Source organism: Nannospalax galili, unplaced genomic scaffold (assembly GCF_000622305.1).
Source record: "Nannospalax galili isolate Female #2095 unplaced genomic scaffold, S.galili_v1.0 scaffold218, whole genome shotgun sequence".
Classification (NCBI taxonomy): domain Eukaryota; kingdom Metazoa; phylum Chordata; class Mammalia; order Rodentia; family Spalacidae; genus Nannospalax; species Nannospalax galili.
In genome coordinates this window covers 1,446,937-1,460,036 of record NW_008343207.1, presented here as the reverse complement: position 1 = coordinate 1,460,036, position 13,100 = coordinate 1,446,937, and the positions used below count along the sequence as shown (strand labels likewise).

Here is a 13,100-nt window from a genome sequence, read left to right as displayed (position 1 = left end):
ATATCTCAAAAAACTAAACGTCAACGATCCAAAGAACAAACCCGAAAAGCCCGGCAGAGCCCACCCAAGGGCGCACTCACTCGCGCAAGGGCAGTTCTCTCCGGCTGTGCGCCATTGGCGGCGCCTTCGCGACTGATAGCCGCAATCCCGGCCGTCCATAGGTCGGCAGACAGTGGGCGGGCCATGGGGGCGGAACCGGAACCGGCTGTGGCGGTGGGCGTGGCGTGGCCCGCGGCACTGGCGACGGCTGAGCGGCGGCGGCGGTGGTGGCAGCCGAGGAGCAGCGCGGAGCCCTACGGTGCGGGCGCGCGGCCGGGCGGCTGCAGGAGCCCCGAGCGCGGGCCGCGGCGGCTGAGCGAGGCCGGGGCCGGGCCAGGCCGCGCCGCCATGGGCTCCCTGTTCCGGAGCGAGAGCATGTGCCTGGCGCAGCTCTTTCTGCAGTCGGGCACGGCCTACGAGTGCCTGAGCGCGCTGGGCGAAAAGGGCCTGGTGCAGTTCCGAGACGTGAGTGTAGCGCTGCGGCCGGGCCCGGGCGGAGCGGGAGAACACCCTGCCTCGGCCTCTGGGAGGTCTGTTGCAATCTACGGGAGCGCGGGCGGTGGGGGGCGCTGGGCACGTAGATAGGTGAGCCACAGTAGAACGGGGTGACTTCGGACTGGAAGGTCAGTTTTGCAGATTGGTGAAGGAAGACTCCTCTGAGGAGGTGGCCTTTGAGCTGACACTGGAATGGGGCAGGAGCTGGCAGTGGGAAGATGTGCAGGAAGAGGGTCCCATGTGAAGGGATCAGGCTGAGCTGGAGTCCTGACCAGATTGTGAGTTCTCTAGTTGAAAGCTTTTGGGTTAGTTTACTCCTGTGGGATGATGCGTCCACATTGCTGGACAGGGACCTGAGTGGCGGTCAGTATGTGTGGAATGGAAGCTCTCTCTCCAAAGTAATAATCACACACTTGTTTATGTGTCCATTGACTTGTTTATTGTTCATCACCACTGTGGACTGACACTCTCCAAGGGTCAAGACCTTGCCCGAGTTGTTCCTTCCTCATTTTCCAAGACTTAGCACAGTCCCTGGCATTTATTAGCATTAATAAACATTTGTTGGATGAATGAACAAGCTTTTATTGAGTGACTTCTGGTGTTGGGGACTCAAAGTGAAGGAGCAGGTAAAGTCCCTGTGCTCTTGGAGCTCAAAGTCTGGAGGGAGACTGGGTGAACACTGCTTAGGAGCTAGGCTAAGTGCTCTGGAGGGAAAGTACAGTGTGTGGAAAGCAGGCTGCTCAATAGGACCTGACACTTGATGATGGAATTGAACTCTACCACTTCTGCCACCGCCATTGTTTCCCTGCATCTTTCTGATGGATCCTTAATTTCAAGAGGAGCATGTGTATCCATGATCTGACATAACATGGGTGATCCTTGCAATGTCATGGGGAGATGCCTAAGTGACAGGCCAGGGTGCAGGCAAGGTGTAGTGCTCTTTCTGGGTCCTAGAACCACGTGGACTTCAACCCTTGGAACTCCATACCTGACAGGTGGGGTTTTGGGGTATGGTGCTCTGAGTGATGCCCAAAAGGTCCAGGCAGCAGTTGCATAGGAAACAGACTCCTTTCTTTGTATCAGTTCTAGGAGTCAAACGCAGACACTTACCACACTTGAATCTCAGGGGGTTGAACAAGCATTCTAATCAGCACAGAGATTCAAGTTTCACTAAGTGCCATTACATGAGATCCTAGAGTAGACTCAGAATCCTTTTAAAACAGAGAGGCAGGAACGAGAAAGTGCTGCTCTTCTGTTTGTTGAAGGAAAATAAAGCAAAAGTGCTATGCTTAATTCTTTCCATGGGTGCTGGGTGTCAGTTACCTGTAGCTGTCAAGCAACTTGGGTGCTGGTACTAAAGCTCATCACATCGGGTCCCATAGTCATTCACTGAGTGGGATTACTGACCTTGGCTCTTCTTGGCTCATTTAAGTTTTTCTTTCAGTAGCCCTTGGAGGGGGTGGAGCAGCTGAAAGATTTCCAAGGCTTCAGCAGTGGGAAGACCTTGAAAGAGAGGCTGTGCCACCAACGAGTTGGACTCCCTCCAAGGGCCAGAATCAGCTCGTGTTCTTTTAAAAAAATTTTTTATTGAGCTTTTGTACATTTCATAAAACAGTTCTTAATCAAATTTAGACCTGCTCCCCCATCCATGCCCCGTCTTCACTTTCTAAGTCCTTACTCCGTAAGAACAGCTTTCCTCCTTTGTCCTTTAGCTGCTGAAGCTAGAGAGTTGGCATTGTTAAGTACCATAGCACAGGGGTCCTCTCCTGTGGGCATTGTCGGCATTGTTAAGTACCATAGCACAGGTGTCCTCTCCTCTTAACTTTGAGTTAAGAGTTCAGTTCCCAGCATGCTAATAGGGAGGCTCATAGTTCTAGGAGATCTGATGCCTCTGGCCTCTACAGGCACTGTACTCACCACACACACACCCATAAGTCATGCTGGATATGGGGTCAAGCCTTTGATCCCAGAACTTGGGAGGCAGAGGCAGGCAGATAGATCGCTGTAGTTTTGAGGCCAGCCTGGTCTGCATAGTGAGTTCCAGGCCAGCCATGGCTACAGAGTAAGACTCTGTCTCGAAAAAACGGAATTTGTGCTGAGATACTCTAAGGCCATTAGCCTTCAGTTAAGGTGACTGCAACCTTAACTGGTACCCCCTTCCCTCCAAAAAACCCTTTTGTAACCCCCACACACAAAATGGTGACAATGTCTAAACTGGTGGTGGTGGTGGGTGTTTTGATCCCTGCCACAGGGAGCTTGCCTCTTCACAAAGACCCTGCTGTTTATAAACCATAACATTCAATTTGAGTTAAGCCACTGAAGAAAAGACTGGGAAGTGGAGCCGCAGGCACGCAGCCCTTGATATCTGCCTCCCAGATTTTGTTCTCAGTTCCATAGAAGCAGGTTGCTTTGGAAGAGGGTTCTTCAGATGAGCATGACCTCCAGAAGTGAAAGGGAATGTGAGAGACAAAAGTGAAATTCCAACTTTTACTTTTCTTCTAGTTAATACTTTAAAAGTAATTCAAAATCTTGAACAAGAACTGATACTTTGGGAGCGGCTGCTTCCTGGGTTGTTGAGCAGTTTCACACCAAATGAATGGGTGGTACCTGGTGCAAACACTGGACTGAATATGGGTACAAGTCTCTTGAATGCCCATCTTCAAGAATGATTATTATAAAAATAGAATGTTACTACTATTACTAAGAATAATTACCTTGGACAATCTTAACAGGAAGAAATTAGCACTTTGACTTTTTTTGTTTTTATTTTTTAGATTGTAGCCCTAACTGGCCTGGCTGGCCTCAATCTCACAGAGACCTGCCTGCCTCTGCCTCCTGAGTGCTGGGATTAAAGGCATGTGTCACCACACCTAGCTTGATTACTGTTTTAACCTGCTTTTTTGTTTGTTTTTGAGGCAGGGCCTTAGTAGCCCACTCTGGCCTTGAGTTTCATATACAGTCAAGGATGACCCTGAACTTCTGATCCTCTGCCTCCACTTCTCCTATGTATGCACCACCATACACGTTTGTTCGTTGGCCAATTGTCTTTTCTGTTTTTTGCGGGGGAGTCGGGGGGTAGACATAGGGTATCATGTAGCCAGGATGGCCCTGAGCCTGCTTTATAGTTCAGGGTGACTTTGAATTTATAATCCTCCTGCCTCCAAGTAATTCCAAGTGCTGGAATTACCAGGTGTGTGTCACCACACCCAGTTTTATGCAGTGCTGGCAATCGAACATGGCTTCCTGCATGCTAGACAAAAACTCTGTTGACTGAGTTACACCAATTTTCTGTTGTTGAATTTTGGGTTTAGTATATTTACTCTATTTCTGAGGTTGATGTTAGAAGTTTTATGTCCTTAATCATGTTTTTTTCTTAAGTTAAATATCTTCATGGGATGTGTCTGGGCCAAGGGATATTTTCAGATTTTTCTGATAACAGCTGCCAAACTGCTGTCCAGAAAAGTGTTATGTTACCCTCTATTCAGAAATATATGACAGTACCATTCCCCCAACCTTTGCAGGTAATATTTTCCTCCAACAAATTTTATTTTAGCTCAATGGCAGAATGTGTCCTAGTACCAAAAAAATTAAAAAATTATATAGATAAATTTTTATTTTATTTAACCAGGCCTGGGTTTGATCCCACTACCAAAATATTTTAAATAATTAGATAAAGAAAAAATAAATTTATTATTAAATTTTAGAAATTTAAAAGGAACTTTTTTTTCTTTTCTCAGCTCAACCAAAATGTAAGTTCTTTTCAAAGAAAATTTGTTGGTGAAGTAAAGAGGTGTGAAGAACTAGAACGAATATTGGGTGAGTTAATTTACCTTTTTAATAATCTAAAAAATTATTTAAATATAGTCATATTTCTTTTAGAAAAATGAGAAAATATAGACAAGTAGATAGGGAAAAAATTGTTCATATTCCTACCATTAGAAACAATCACTTACTCAAGTATATTGTATTTTTTAAAAAATATTTTATTATTTTTATTTTATGTGTATGAGTGAATTGCCTGCATGCATGTGAGTGCACCTGTATTGTACAATGCCGCGGAGGTCAGAAGAGGGCTTCGGATTCCCCTGGAACTGGAGTTAAGGATGGTTGTAGCCGCCATATGGGTGCTGGAAATCGAACCCTGGTCCTCTGCAAGAGCACTCAGTGCTCTTAAATGCTGAGCCATCTCTCCAGCCCCAATTATATTGTATTTTTAAAGAATTAATGTGTTTTTATTTTACATGTATGAGTATTTTGCCTGTATGTATGTTGTGTGCCCATGTTGTATAGTGCCCACACAGGCCAGAGAGGGAGTGGGATCCCCTGGAACGGGAATAACGACAGATGGTTGTTAACCACTGTGTGGGTGGTGGGAACTGAACTGAGGTCCTCTGCATTAGCAGCCAGTGCTCTTTAACCACTTAGCTGCTTTTCTACCCCCTGTATTGTATTTTTTCACGTGTTTTCTTCATCTCTAGAAGTAAGGGTCTTCTTGCCGAGCAGGTTACTTTGTTGTCAGCTTGTCTCTCAATTAATAGTACTTACTGTTATTTTCCTTCTTGCATATAAATTTAGGCTCAGAATTTAAAAATTTTTTTTATTTTTATTTTTTGTCTTTTGAGACAGGGTCTCCCTGTAGGCCCAGCTGTCCTGGAACTCACTATGTAGACCAGGCTGGCCTGAACTCACAGAGATCCGCCTGCCTCTGCCTCCCAAGTGCTGGGACTACAGGTGTGCACCATCACGCCCGGCTCTAGGCTCAGAATTTTTGATGACTACCTTCTATTTCTTTGTATTAGTGTGCCCATAGTATATTCAGCCAGTCTCTGTAGCTTTTTTTAATAACTCAAAAAGACTGTATTCACATTAACTTGTTAAGAACAAGAAAGGCAGGAAATAGCAGATATTTGACTTGATAATACTTGGTGTTTTCTTAGAGCTTCCTTTGTGAATGGGCTAGATCACAGTGAGTGATATCTGGTTAACCGTTAAAACTTAGTAGCCCACAGAACTTCTGTAAGATCTTAGCCTGAAGTAGCTTGAGTGTAAGAGTCTGACTTTTTGAATGACTTCTGATCACTAATCATTACGGATTTTTCAAAAGTGGGGATTTTAAAACAATTTTTATTATTTGAAAATTTTATACATATATAAAGTATATCTTATTTATATCTGCCCCCACTCCCTCCCTCCCTCCAACTCCCCCTGGCCTCCTCAACACATTTCCTTCCCGACTTTATGTCCTTTTTTTTTTTTAAAAACAGGGTTTCCCTGTAGCCCCAGCTGTCCTGGAACTCACTATGTAGACCAGGCTGGCCTTGAACTCACAGAGATCTGCCTGCCTTTGCCTCCTGAGTGCTTGGATTAAAGGCGTGTGCCACCATGCTTATGTCCTATTTTCATATAACCCACTGTCTAGTTACTGCTGCCCATGCGTGCATAGTGTGGGATCATCCATTGGGGCATACCCTCAAAGAAAAGTGACTCTCCCTTCCCAGCACCATCTATTGCTAAGAGTTCCTCAGATGGCAGGGGTGGGAGGTGCTTGGGAACCTCTCCTTAATTAGGGATTTTTTTGCTGGTTTATTTTTGGGGACGGGGTAGTGAAAGGTCTCAGGTAGCCCAGACTGGCCTCAAACTCAATATGTAGCTGAGCCTGACCTTGAACTACTGATCTTTCTGTCCTTTCCCACATGCTGGGATTACAGATGTGAGCCTGGCCTTTTTTTTTTTGGCCTTTTTGAGACAGGGTCTCCCTGTAGCCCCAGCTGGCCTGGAACTCAGTGTGTAGACCAAGCTGGCCTTGAACTTACAGAGATCCACCTGCCTCAGCCTCCTGAGTGCTGGGATTAAAGGCGCATACCACCATGCCTGGCGAGCCTGACCTTTTAATGAAGGATTTTTTTTTTTTTTTTGTCTTTTTGAGACAGGGTCTCCTTGTAGCCCCTGTCCTGGAACTCACTATGTAGACCAGGCTGGCCTCGAACTCACAAAGATCCACCTGCCTCTGCCTCCCAAGTGCTGGGATTAAAGGCATAAGCCACCACGCCCAGCTTAATGAAGGATTTTTAACATTGGCAATAACTTTTGGTCATGTGAAATCTATGTCTTTTCTTGTTTACTTGAGTCCTCATTGTTTGCATATTAATAGAATGTATGTTAGGGTGACTTCATACCTGAGTCATTAGACAGGTAATGTTTGGAATGAGAGTTTTTAAAGGCAGGGCAGAGGGCTAACACATCAGGTTTGTCTAGGAATTCTGTAACGTAAACTGCTGGAAACAGATGGCTTGGGCTGGGAATGTAGATGCAAGGCACTGGGTTCAATTCTTAGCAATTCCTCCAACTCAAAAACAAACAAAAAAAATAGAATCAGACTTAAAAAAAAAAGATGAAACTGTCAAGTAACTTTCTGCTTAAATAGGTTTATGTACTTTGCATTCATTTTTAGAAACTTCTTAAACTAATGTTTCTTTTTCTCTTGTTGGTTAAATGTAGTTGCTTTTTTCCCCCCTCCCTCCTTCCTTCCCTCCTTTCTTTCTTCCCTCCCTCAGTCCCTCTTCCCTCCTTCTCTTCCTACCTCAGTCCCTTCTCCCTCCCTTCTTGTCCCTGGTAAAGACTGCTGGGAACTGTGACTTTTATCCTAAGGAAAAGGACTTTTTGTGAAATTGAAACTATGACTAAAGAGATCAGTTGATTTTTGTCAGTTTCTGGTAGTCTATGAATTTAGGTTTTAACTTAAGTAGTGGAGCTACGTATGAGCCTGCCAGGGAAGCTTGGCTGCTAAGGTGGGGTTTTTCTTAGTGGCTTCCAGGTTCTCAATGAAGACCTCTAGAGAGAAAGCTAGCTCACCTCTGTGGTGGGGGGTTATAGGTCTGATCCTCCAAATATGTCCCCAAGCTCTGCCTCCTTGCAGAGACTCAAATGAGCTGTAACCTGGGTTTAGGAACCACGCAGCTGGGGAGCCCATGCCAGTGTTTACCCACACTATTGTTTACTTCTCTGTATGCCATCTCCCCAACCCACATCATTGTTTATTTCACTGCATGTTGTCTCCCCAGGCAGTGTTAGTTTGCAGCCCTTTGGAATGAGGCTGCAGAAGGTGCTGTGTAAGGCCTGTAGAACAAGCAGGGTCTTTGTGTGTGCAATAGGTTGGGGTTGACTGAGAAGGTTGTGATGAGATTCCGTGTCTGATTGTGTATCTTATTTTCACAGTGTATCTGGTGCAGGAAATTACCAGAGTTGATATTCCCCTGCCTGAGGGAGAGGCCAGTCCTCCTGCACCACCTCTTAAACAGGTTCTAGAGATGCAGGTAACTTGCTACTGAAGATACCATGCAGCATCAGCCCTGGGGGTTGCTGGGTTACTGCTTCATAGTGCCTGATGCTTCTCTGCTTTCTTCCCTAATCTGTGGCCTGAAAAGTAGAGAACATTATTAGAGCAAACTAGAGCTCAGTTGTAGATGATCCGTGATAAACTTGAACTATAATTCAGTTTTCTTTTGCTATAGACCACGTGTGTCCCCTTCCAGCTCTTGCTGGACAGAGCTAGGATGTTTCAGGAAGTTCATGCTGGGATTATCCATCCTTGAATACTCCTGTTCCTATGTCAGTACCAGGGCTTCAATCCTGAACCTTCATGTTCTTCTAAAATTCACCCTATGCTCCCAGCAGGTATTCAGAAGCCCAGGCAAGGCACTGGGTTGTTTCAGGCACTCGTGTGAGGGATGAAGTATGTAGTATCATACTTCCCTCTCCCACGAACACTGGCTAATGTCCAAGGTTCCAGACTTTTCCTGTTAGAGTTTGGCACTTTGAGAAAAATGCTGGGTTCTTCATTGATCTTTTTTGTTGTTCTTTTGAGACATGGTCTCGCTTTAGCCCCAGCTGGCCTGGAACTTGCTATGTAGACCAGGCTGGCCTCAGTCTCACAGAGATCCACCTGCCTCTGCCTCCCACGTACTGAGAGTAAAGATACCTGCCACCACACCTGGCTCATTGCTCTTTTAAAACAATAATCCTAGTGTCACTGAGTGACCTTTGTGGCTTGCTACTCTGTCTATCTGGGAGGAAGTCACTGACCTTTTGATATCTGAGTTCATGCCACACGTGACACAATTCCAGCAGGAGAGGCAGTCCCCTGGTTTGATTGGATGGGTTGATTATGATGTAACTATGGAAATAGTGATTACTGTTCACAGTTTTGATAAGGCCAGTACAGTAATGAGGACAGTGAGTGACTTGTTTGAATGAGTGTTCACTGACTCTGTAACTAACTTTGTGACTTTCTACATCCATTGTTTTAATGTGTAAGGGATGAGGAGGGTGCTATAAATAACTCTTAAGTTTTGTTCTTAATAATGCTTTGTCCTCTTAATTGCTTAGTGGGAATGAATGAGATTCTTAAGCTAGAGATTAGGAGAATACATTCAGAAAAGGTGATCCTTTATTTTTTCTGTTGCAAATAAAATATAGATTGGATATGTGGCAATGGACAGCAGCTGAAGGAAAGACAGCAGTCAGTGACAGGGCCTCAGGCAAGAAGCTACATTAGCAGGCTGAAGTGCTTGATGTCATGTGGTACGAACTGCACAAGCATTCCATGAATGAATAGGAGATGCTGAACCTTGCAGTCTTGACATTTTCATATCCTGGCTGGTGCATTTATTTATATTCTGACTTATTTATTATTCATTTATTTTTATTTTTTAATTAATTAGTTAAGTTTTATGTGCATGAGTGTATTGCCTGCATGTATGTGAGTGCATCCCTGTTGTGCAATGCCACAGAGGACAGAAGAGAGCATCCGATCCCCTGGAACTAGAGTTCTGGACTGTTTTTAGCCCCCATGTGGGTGCTGGAATTCAAACCAGGGTCTTCTCCAAGAACAGCCAGTGCTCTTAACCACTGAGCCATCTCTCCAGCCCTGTTCTGACTTTTTTAAAAAAATAATTTTTTAAAATTAATTTTTATTTTATGGGTATGAAATTGCACCCACGTGTGTAGTGCCTGCAGAGGCCAGAAGAGGGCGGTAGATCCCCTGGAACTGGAGTTACAGATGGTTGTTAACTACTACCTTGTGGGTGCTGGAAACAATCCCCATCCTCTGAAAGAGCAGCTAATCCTCTTAGCTGCTGAGCCATCTCTTCAGCCCCATGTTTTGGCTTTTTAAGCCCTCTATTGGGTGTGGTGTATTGTACCTGGGACTAAGCCATGCTCTTCAGTGTCAGCTGTGTTGTTGTAGGAGCAGTTGCAGAAGCTTGAGGTCGAACTGAGAGAAGTTACAAAGAACAAGGAGAAACTGAGGAAGAACCTGCTGGAACTGATTGAGTACACCCACATGCTGAGGGTGACGAAGACCTTTGTGAGACGGAATGTGGAGGTATGTGTCAGTGGGCGTTGTGAAGAACAGTGTGGGGAGAAAACACACTGTATCAGTCTCCTACACTGGCCATGGGTATTATTGCCTTTTTTAAATTTTTATTTTTCTAAAGTCTTTTTGAGACAGGGTCTCCCTGTAGCCCCAGCTGGCCTGGGTAGACCAGGCTGGCCTCAAACTCAGAGATCCATCTGCCTCTGCCTCCTGAGTGCTAGGATTAAAGGTGTGCGACACCATGCCCAGCTTGCCCTGCTTTTTATTAATTTTTTTTTTTTTTTTGAGATACAGCCTCATTATGTAGTTCAGGCTAAACTTGGGATGATTCTCCTGCCTTAGCCTTCAGAGTGCTGGAATTACAGGCTTGAGCCATCATTCTTGGCTTAGATGTGTTTTTTTTTTTTTAAAGATTAAATTTTGGCCTTTATTTTTCAGTTGGGTTATATGATAAAGCCTTTTCCTGTGTTAGTAGTTTTGGCATTGACAGTACTTCCTACTCATGAAATGCTTTAGTTTTCAGTTGAAAATAATGTTTTTATCATCATGAGAAAAAGTTTAAAAAGTAGAAGTTAAACTATAAAGTTTGTTTTTTTCCAAATTACTAAGAAGACAGACTCTTAATTCTGAGTGAAGAACAGTTCTCCTTGTAGAACTGGTCTTGTATCCCTGACCCCCAATGGACAGGACCTTTTGTGTGAGTCCTTTGTGTCAGAATCTTGGGATGTTGACATGAACTTCACCTACTGGGTGTCGCCAAATCTCAGAGCAGTTGGGTTTTAGGCTCTTGAGCTCTGACTACTCAGTCTGCAACACACTGATCTTAGTGTAGGAGGGAGCTGTCCCTTCTGAATTTAGTTTTACTTGATCTAGTGATGACATTTGACTCTATTTTGAATTAAGGCATGCCCTAATTTATAACCATTCTTTTATTTAAAAAGCATAGGAGATCTTCTTTTTCTTTATGGGGTTGATTTACCCAGCTCAGCTGTCTTGTCCTTTTCTCTCATTCCTGTGGTTTGTTAGGAGGTATATACAGACTTGTCTGGAAACATCATATGAGGAGTGGGGTACACTGTTAACCACACACTTCTCTGTATCTCTTTCTAGTTTGAACCCACTTATGAAGAGTTCCCTGCCTTAGAGAATGACTCTTTGTTGGACTACAGCTGTATGCAGAGGCTGGGAGCAAAACTGGGGTAGGTGACAGTGACTGAGGTAGCCAAGCCCTTCTTGTAAAATAGGAGACTAGTGCTATAGCTGATGAATGGACCCATTTTAAAGGCTGTGTTTGAGTCCAAGTGACTATCTCAGAAACACTGGGCTCCTGTACAGTTGGGCTGAGTTACTCAGCTGTACCACTGTAGCTGAGTACAGTGGAAGTTTCTTCTTGTGGTATACTGAGTTGGAAAGAAGCAGCATTTATATTACCTAGTGTTGACTCTTATGAGCCTGAGATAATTGGTCATTGAAGCACCAAATCCTGTTGAAGACATGGGGCTCAGCTGGGTTAGTGGGTATGGGGGTCAACTTACAGGAGTTGGTTCTCTCCTGCCACTATGTGGGTTCCAGGGATTGAACTCAAGTCATCAGGCTTGGCAGCAAGTGCCTTTACCACTGAGGCAGCTCTCTGGCTCATTTGTTTTTAAATTATGCTTTTAGTGATTTTTTTTTTCCTAAAAAAATTTTTTTTTCACCTATTCTCCTCCTCCTCTTTTTTTTTTTTTTTTTTTTGAGACAGGGTCTCTTATAGCCCAGACTGGCTTCAGACTCACTGTGTAGCACCCAGACTGGCTTCAGACTCACTATGTAGCTCTCAGACTGGCTTCAGACTCACTGTGTAGCACCCAGACTGGCTTCAGACTCACTATGTAGCTCTCAGACTGGCTTCAGACTCACTGTGTAGCACCCAGACTGGCTTCAGACTCACTATGTAGCGCTCAGACTGGCTTCAGACTCACTGTGTAGCACCCAAACTGGCTTCAGACTCACTATGTAGCGCCCAGACTGGCTTCAGACTCACTATGTAGCGCCCAGACTGGCTTCAGACTCACTATGTAGCGCCCAGACTGGCTTCAGACTCACTATGTAGCGCCCAGACTGGCTTCAGACTCACTATGTAGCGCCCAGACTGGCTTCAGACTCACTATGTAGCGCCCAGACTGGCTTCAGACTCACTATGTAGCGCCCAGACTGGCTTCAGACTCACTATGTAGCGCCCAGACTGGCTTCAGACTCACTATGTAGCGCCCAGACTGGCTTCAGACTCACTATGTAGCGCCCAGACTGGCTTCAGACTCACTATGTAGCGCCCAGACAGGCTTCAAACTTACTATGTAGCTAAAGATAACCTTCAACTCCTGATCTTTCTACTTCAGCTTACCAAGTGCTGGGATTAGAGGTATATGTCACCACACCTGGCACTACTGACTATTGTATTTTTTGGTGATTTTCCCTTTTTTTGTTAATTTTTAAAACACTTATTTATGTATTGAGGGAGCTGGTGCACACATGTATGTGGAGGTCAGAGGATGACTTACGGTAGTTGGTTCTCTCTTTCTGTCATGTGAGTACTGGGGCTCGAACTCAGGCTGTTAGGCTTGGCTGCAAGCACCCTTTCCCACTGAGCCATCTCACCAGCCCTCTTTTTCTTATTTTTGAGGAAGAGTGTAGACCAGGCTGGCCTTGAACTCAGAGATTTGCCTGCCTCTGCCTCCCGAATTCTGGGATTAAAGGCCTGCATCACCATGCCTGGCCAGCCATGGCTTTTTAAAAAATTTATTTGTAGGAATGTTTTACCTGCATGTAAGTACAGCTGTTGTGAAATGCCCATGGAGGCCAGAAGAGGGCATCAGGTCCCCTAAAATTGGAGTTACGGATGACTGTTAACTATGTAGGTGCTGGGAACTGAACCCAAATCCTCTGTAAGAGCAGTCAGTGCTCTTAACCACTGAGCCACCTCTCCAGCCCCAGCTATGACTTTTTGATTCATTTATTTTTTATTTTATTTGTATGGGTGTTTTGTCTGCATGTTTATAAGTATAGCACATGCATGTAATGCCCACAGAAGCAGGAAGAGGGTGTTGGAGTCCTTAGAACTAGAATTATAGACAATTGTTAGCTGCCATGTGGGTACTGGGAATCAAACTGGGGTCTTTTGCAAGATCAGCCAGTACTTTTAACCATGAGCCAT

At 44.7% G+C, this 13,100-nt stretch overlaps 1 protein-coding gene across 3 annotated transcripts in view; it reads left to right on the top strand.

Moving 5' to 3' along the window:
• Positions 1-222: 222 nt before the first annotated feature.
• The window catches only part of Atp6v0a2 (ATPase H+ transporting V0 subunit a2), a 35,784-nt gene continuing 22,906 nt past the window's right edge, over positions 223-13,100 (top strand). For 2 of the 3 annotated variants that reach the window (XM_008839274.3, XM_008839273.3), the window contains exons 1-5: positions 223-504; positions 4,272-4,350; positions 7,750-7,847; positions 9,779-9,916; positions 11,018-11,106. In XM_008839274.3, coding sequence (XP_008837496.3) covers positions 388-504; positions 4,272-4,350; positions 7,750-7,847; positions 9,779-9,916; positions 11,018-11,106 — 521 coding nt within the window. In that variant the 5' untranslated portion in view covers positions 223-387. Of the gene's footprint in view, positions 570-4,271; positions 4,351-7,749; positions 7,848-9,778; positions 9,917-11,017; positions 11,107-13,100 lie in introns of all 3 variants that reach the window. The other variant, XM_017799686.2, reaches the window with a different exon arrangement.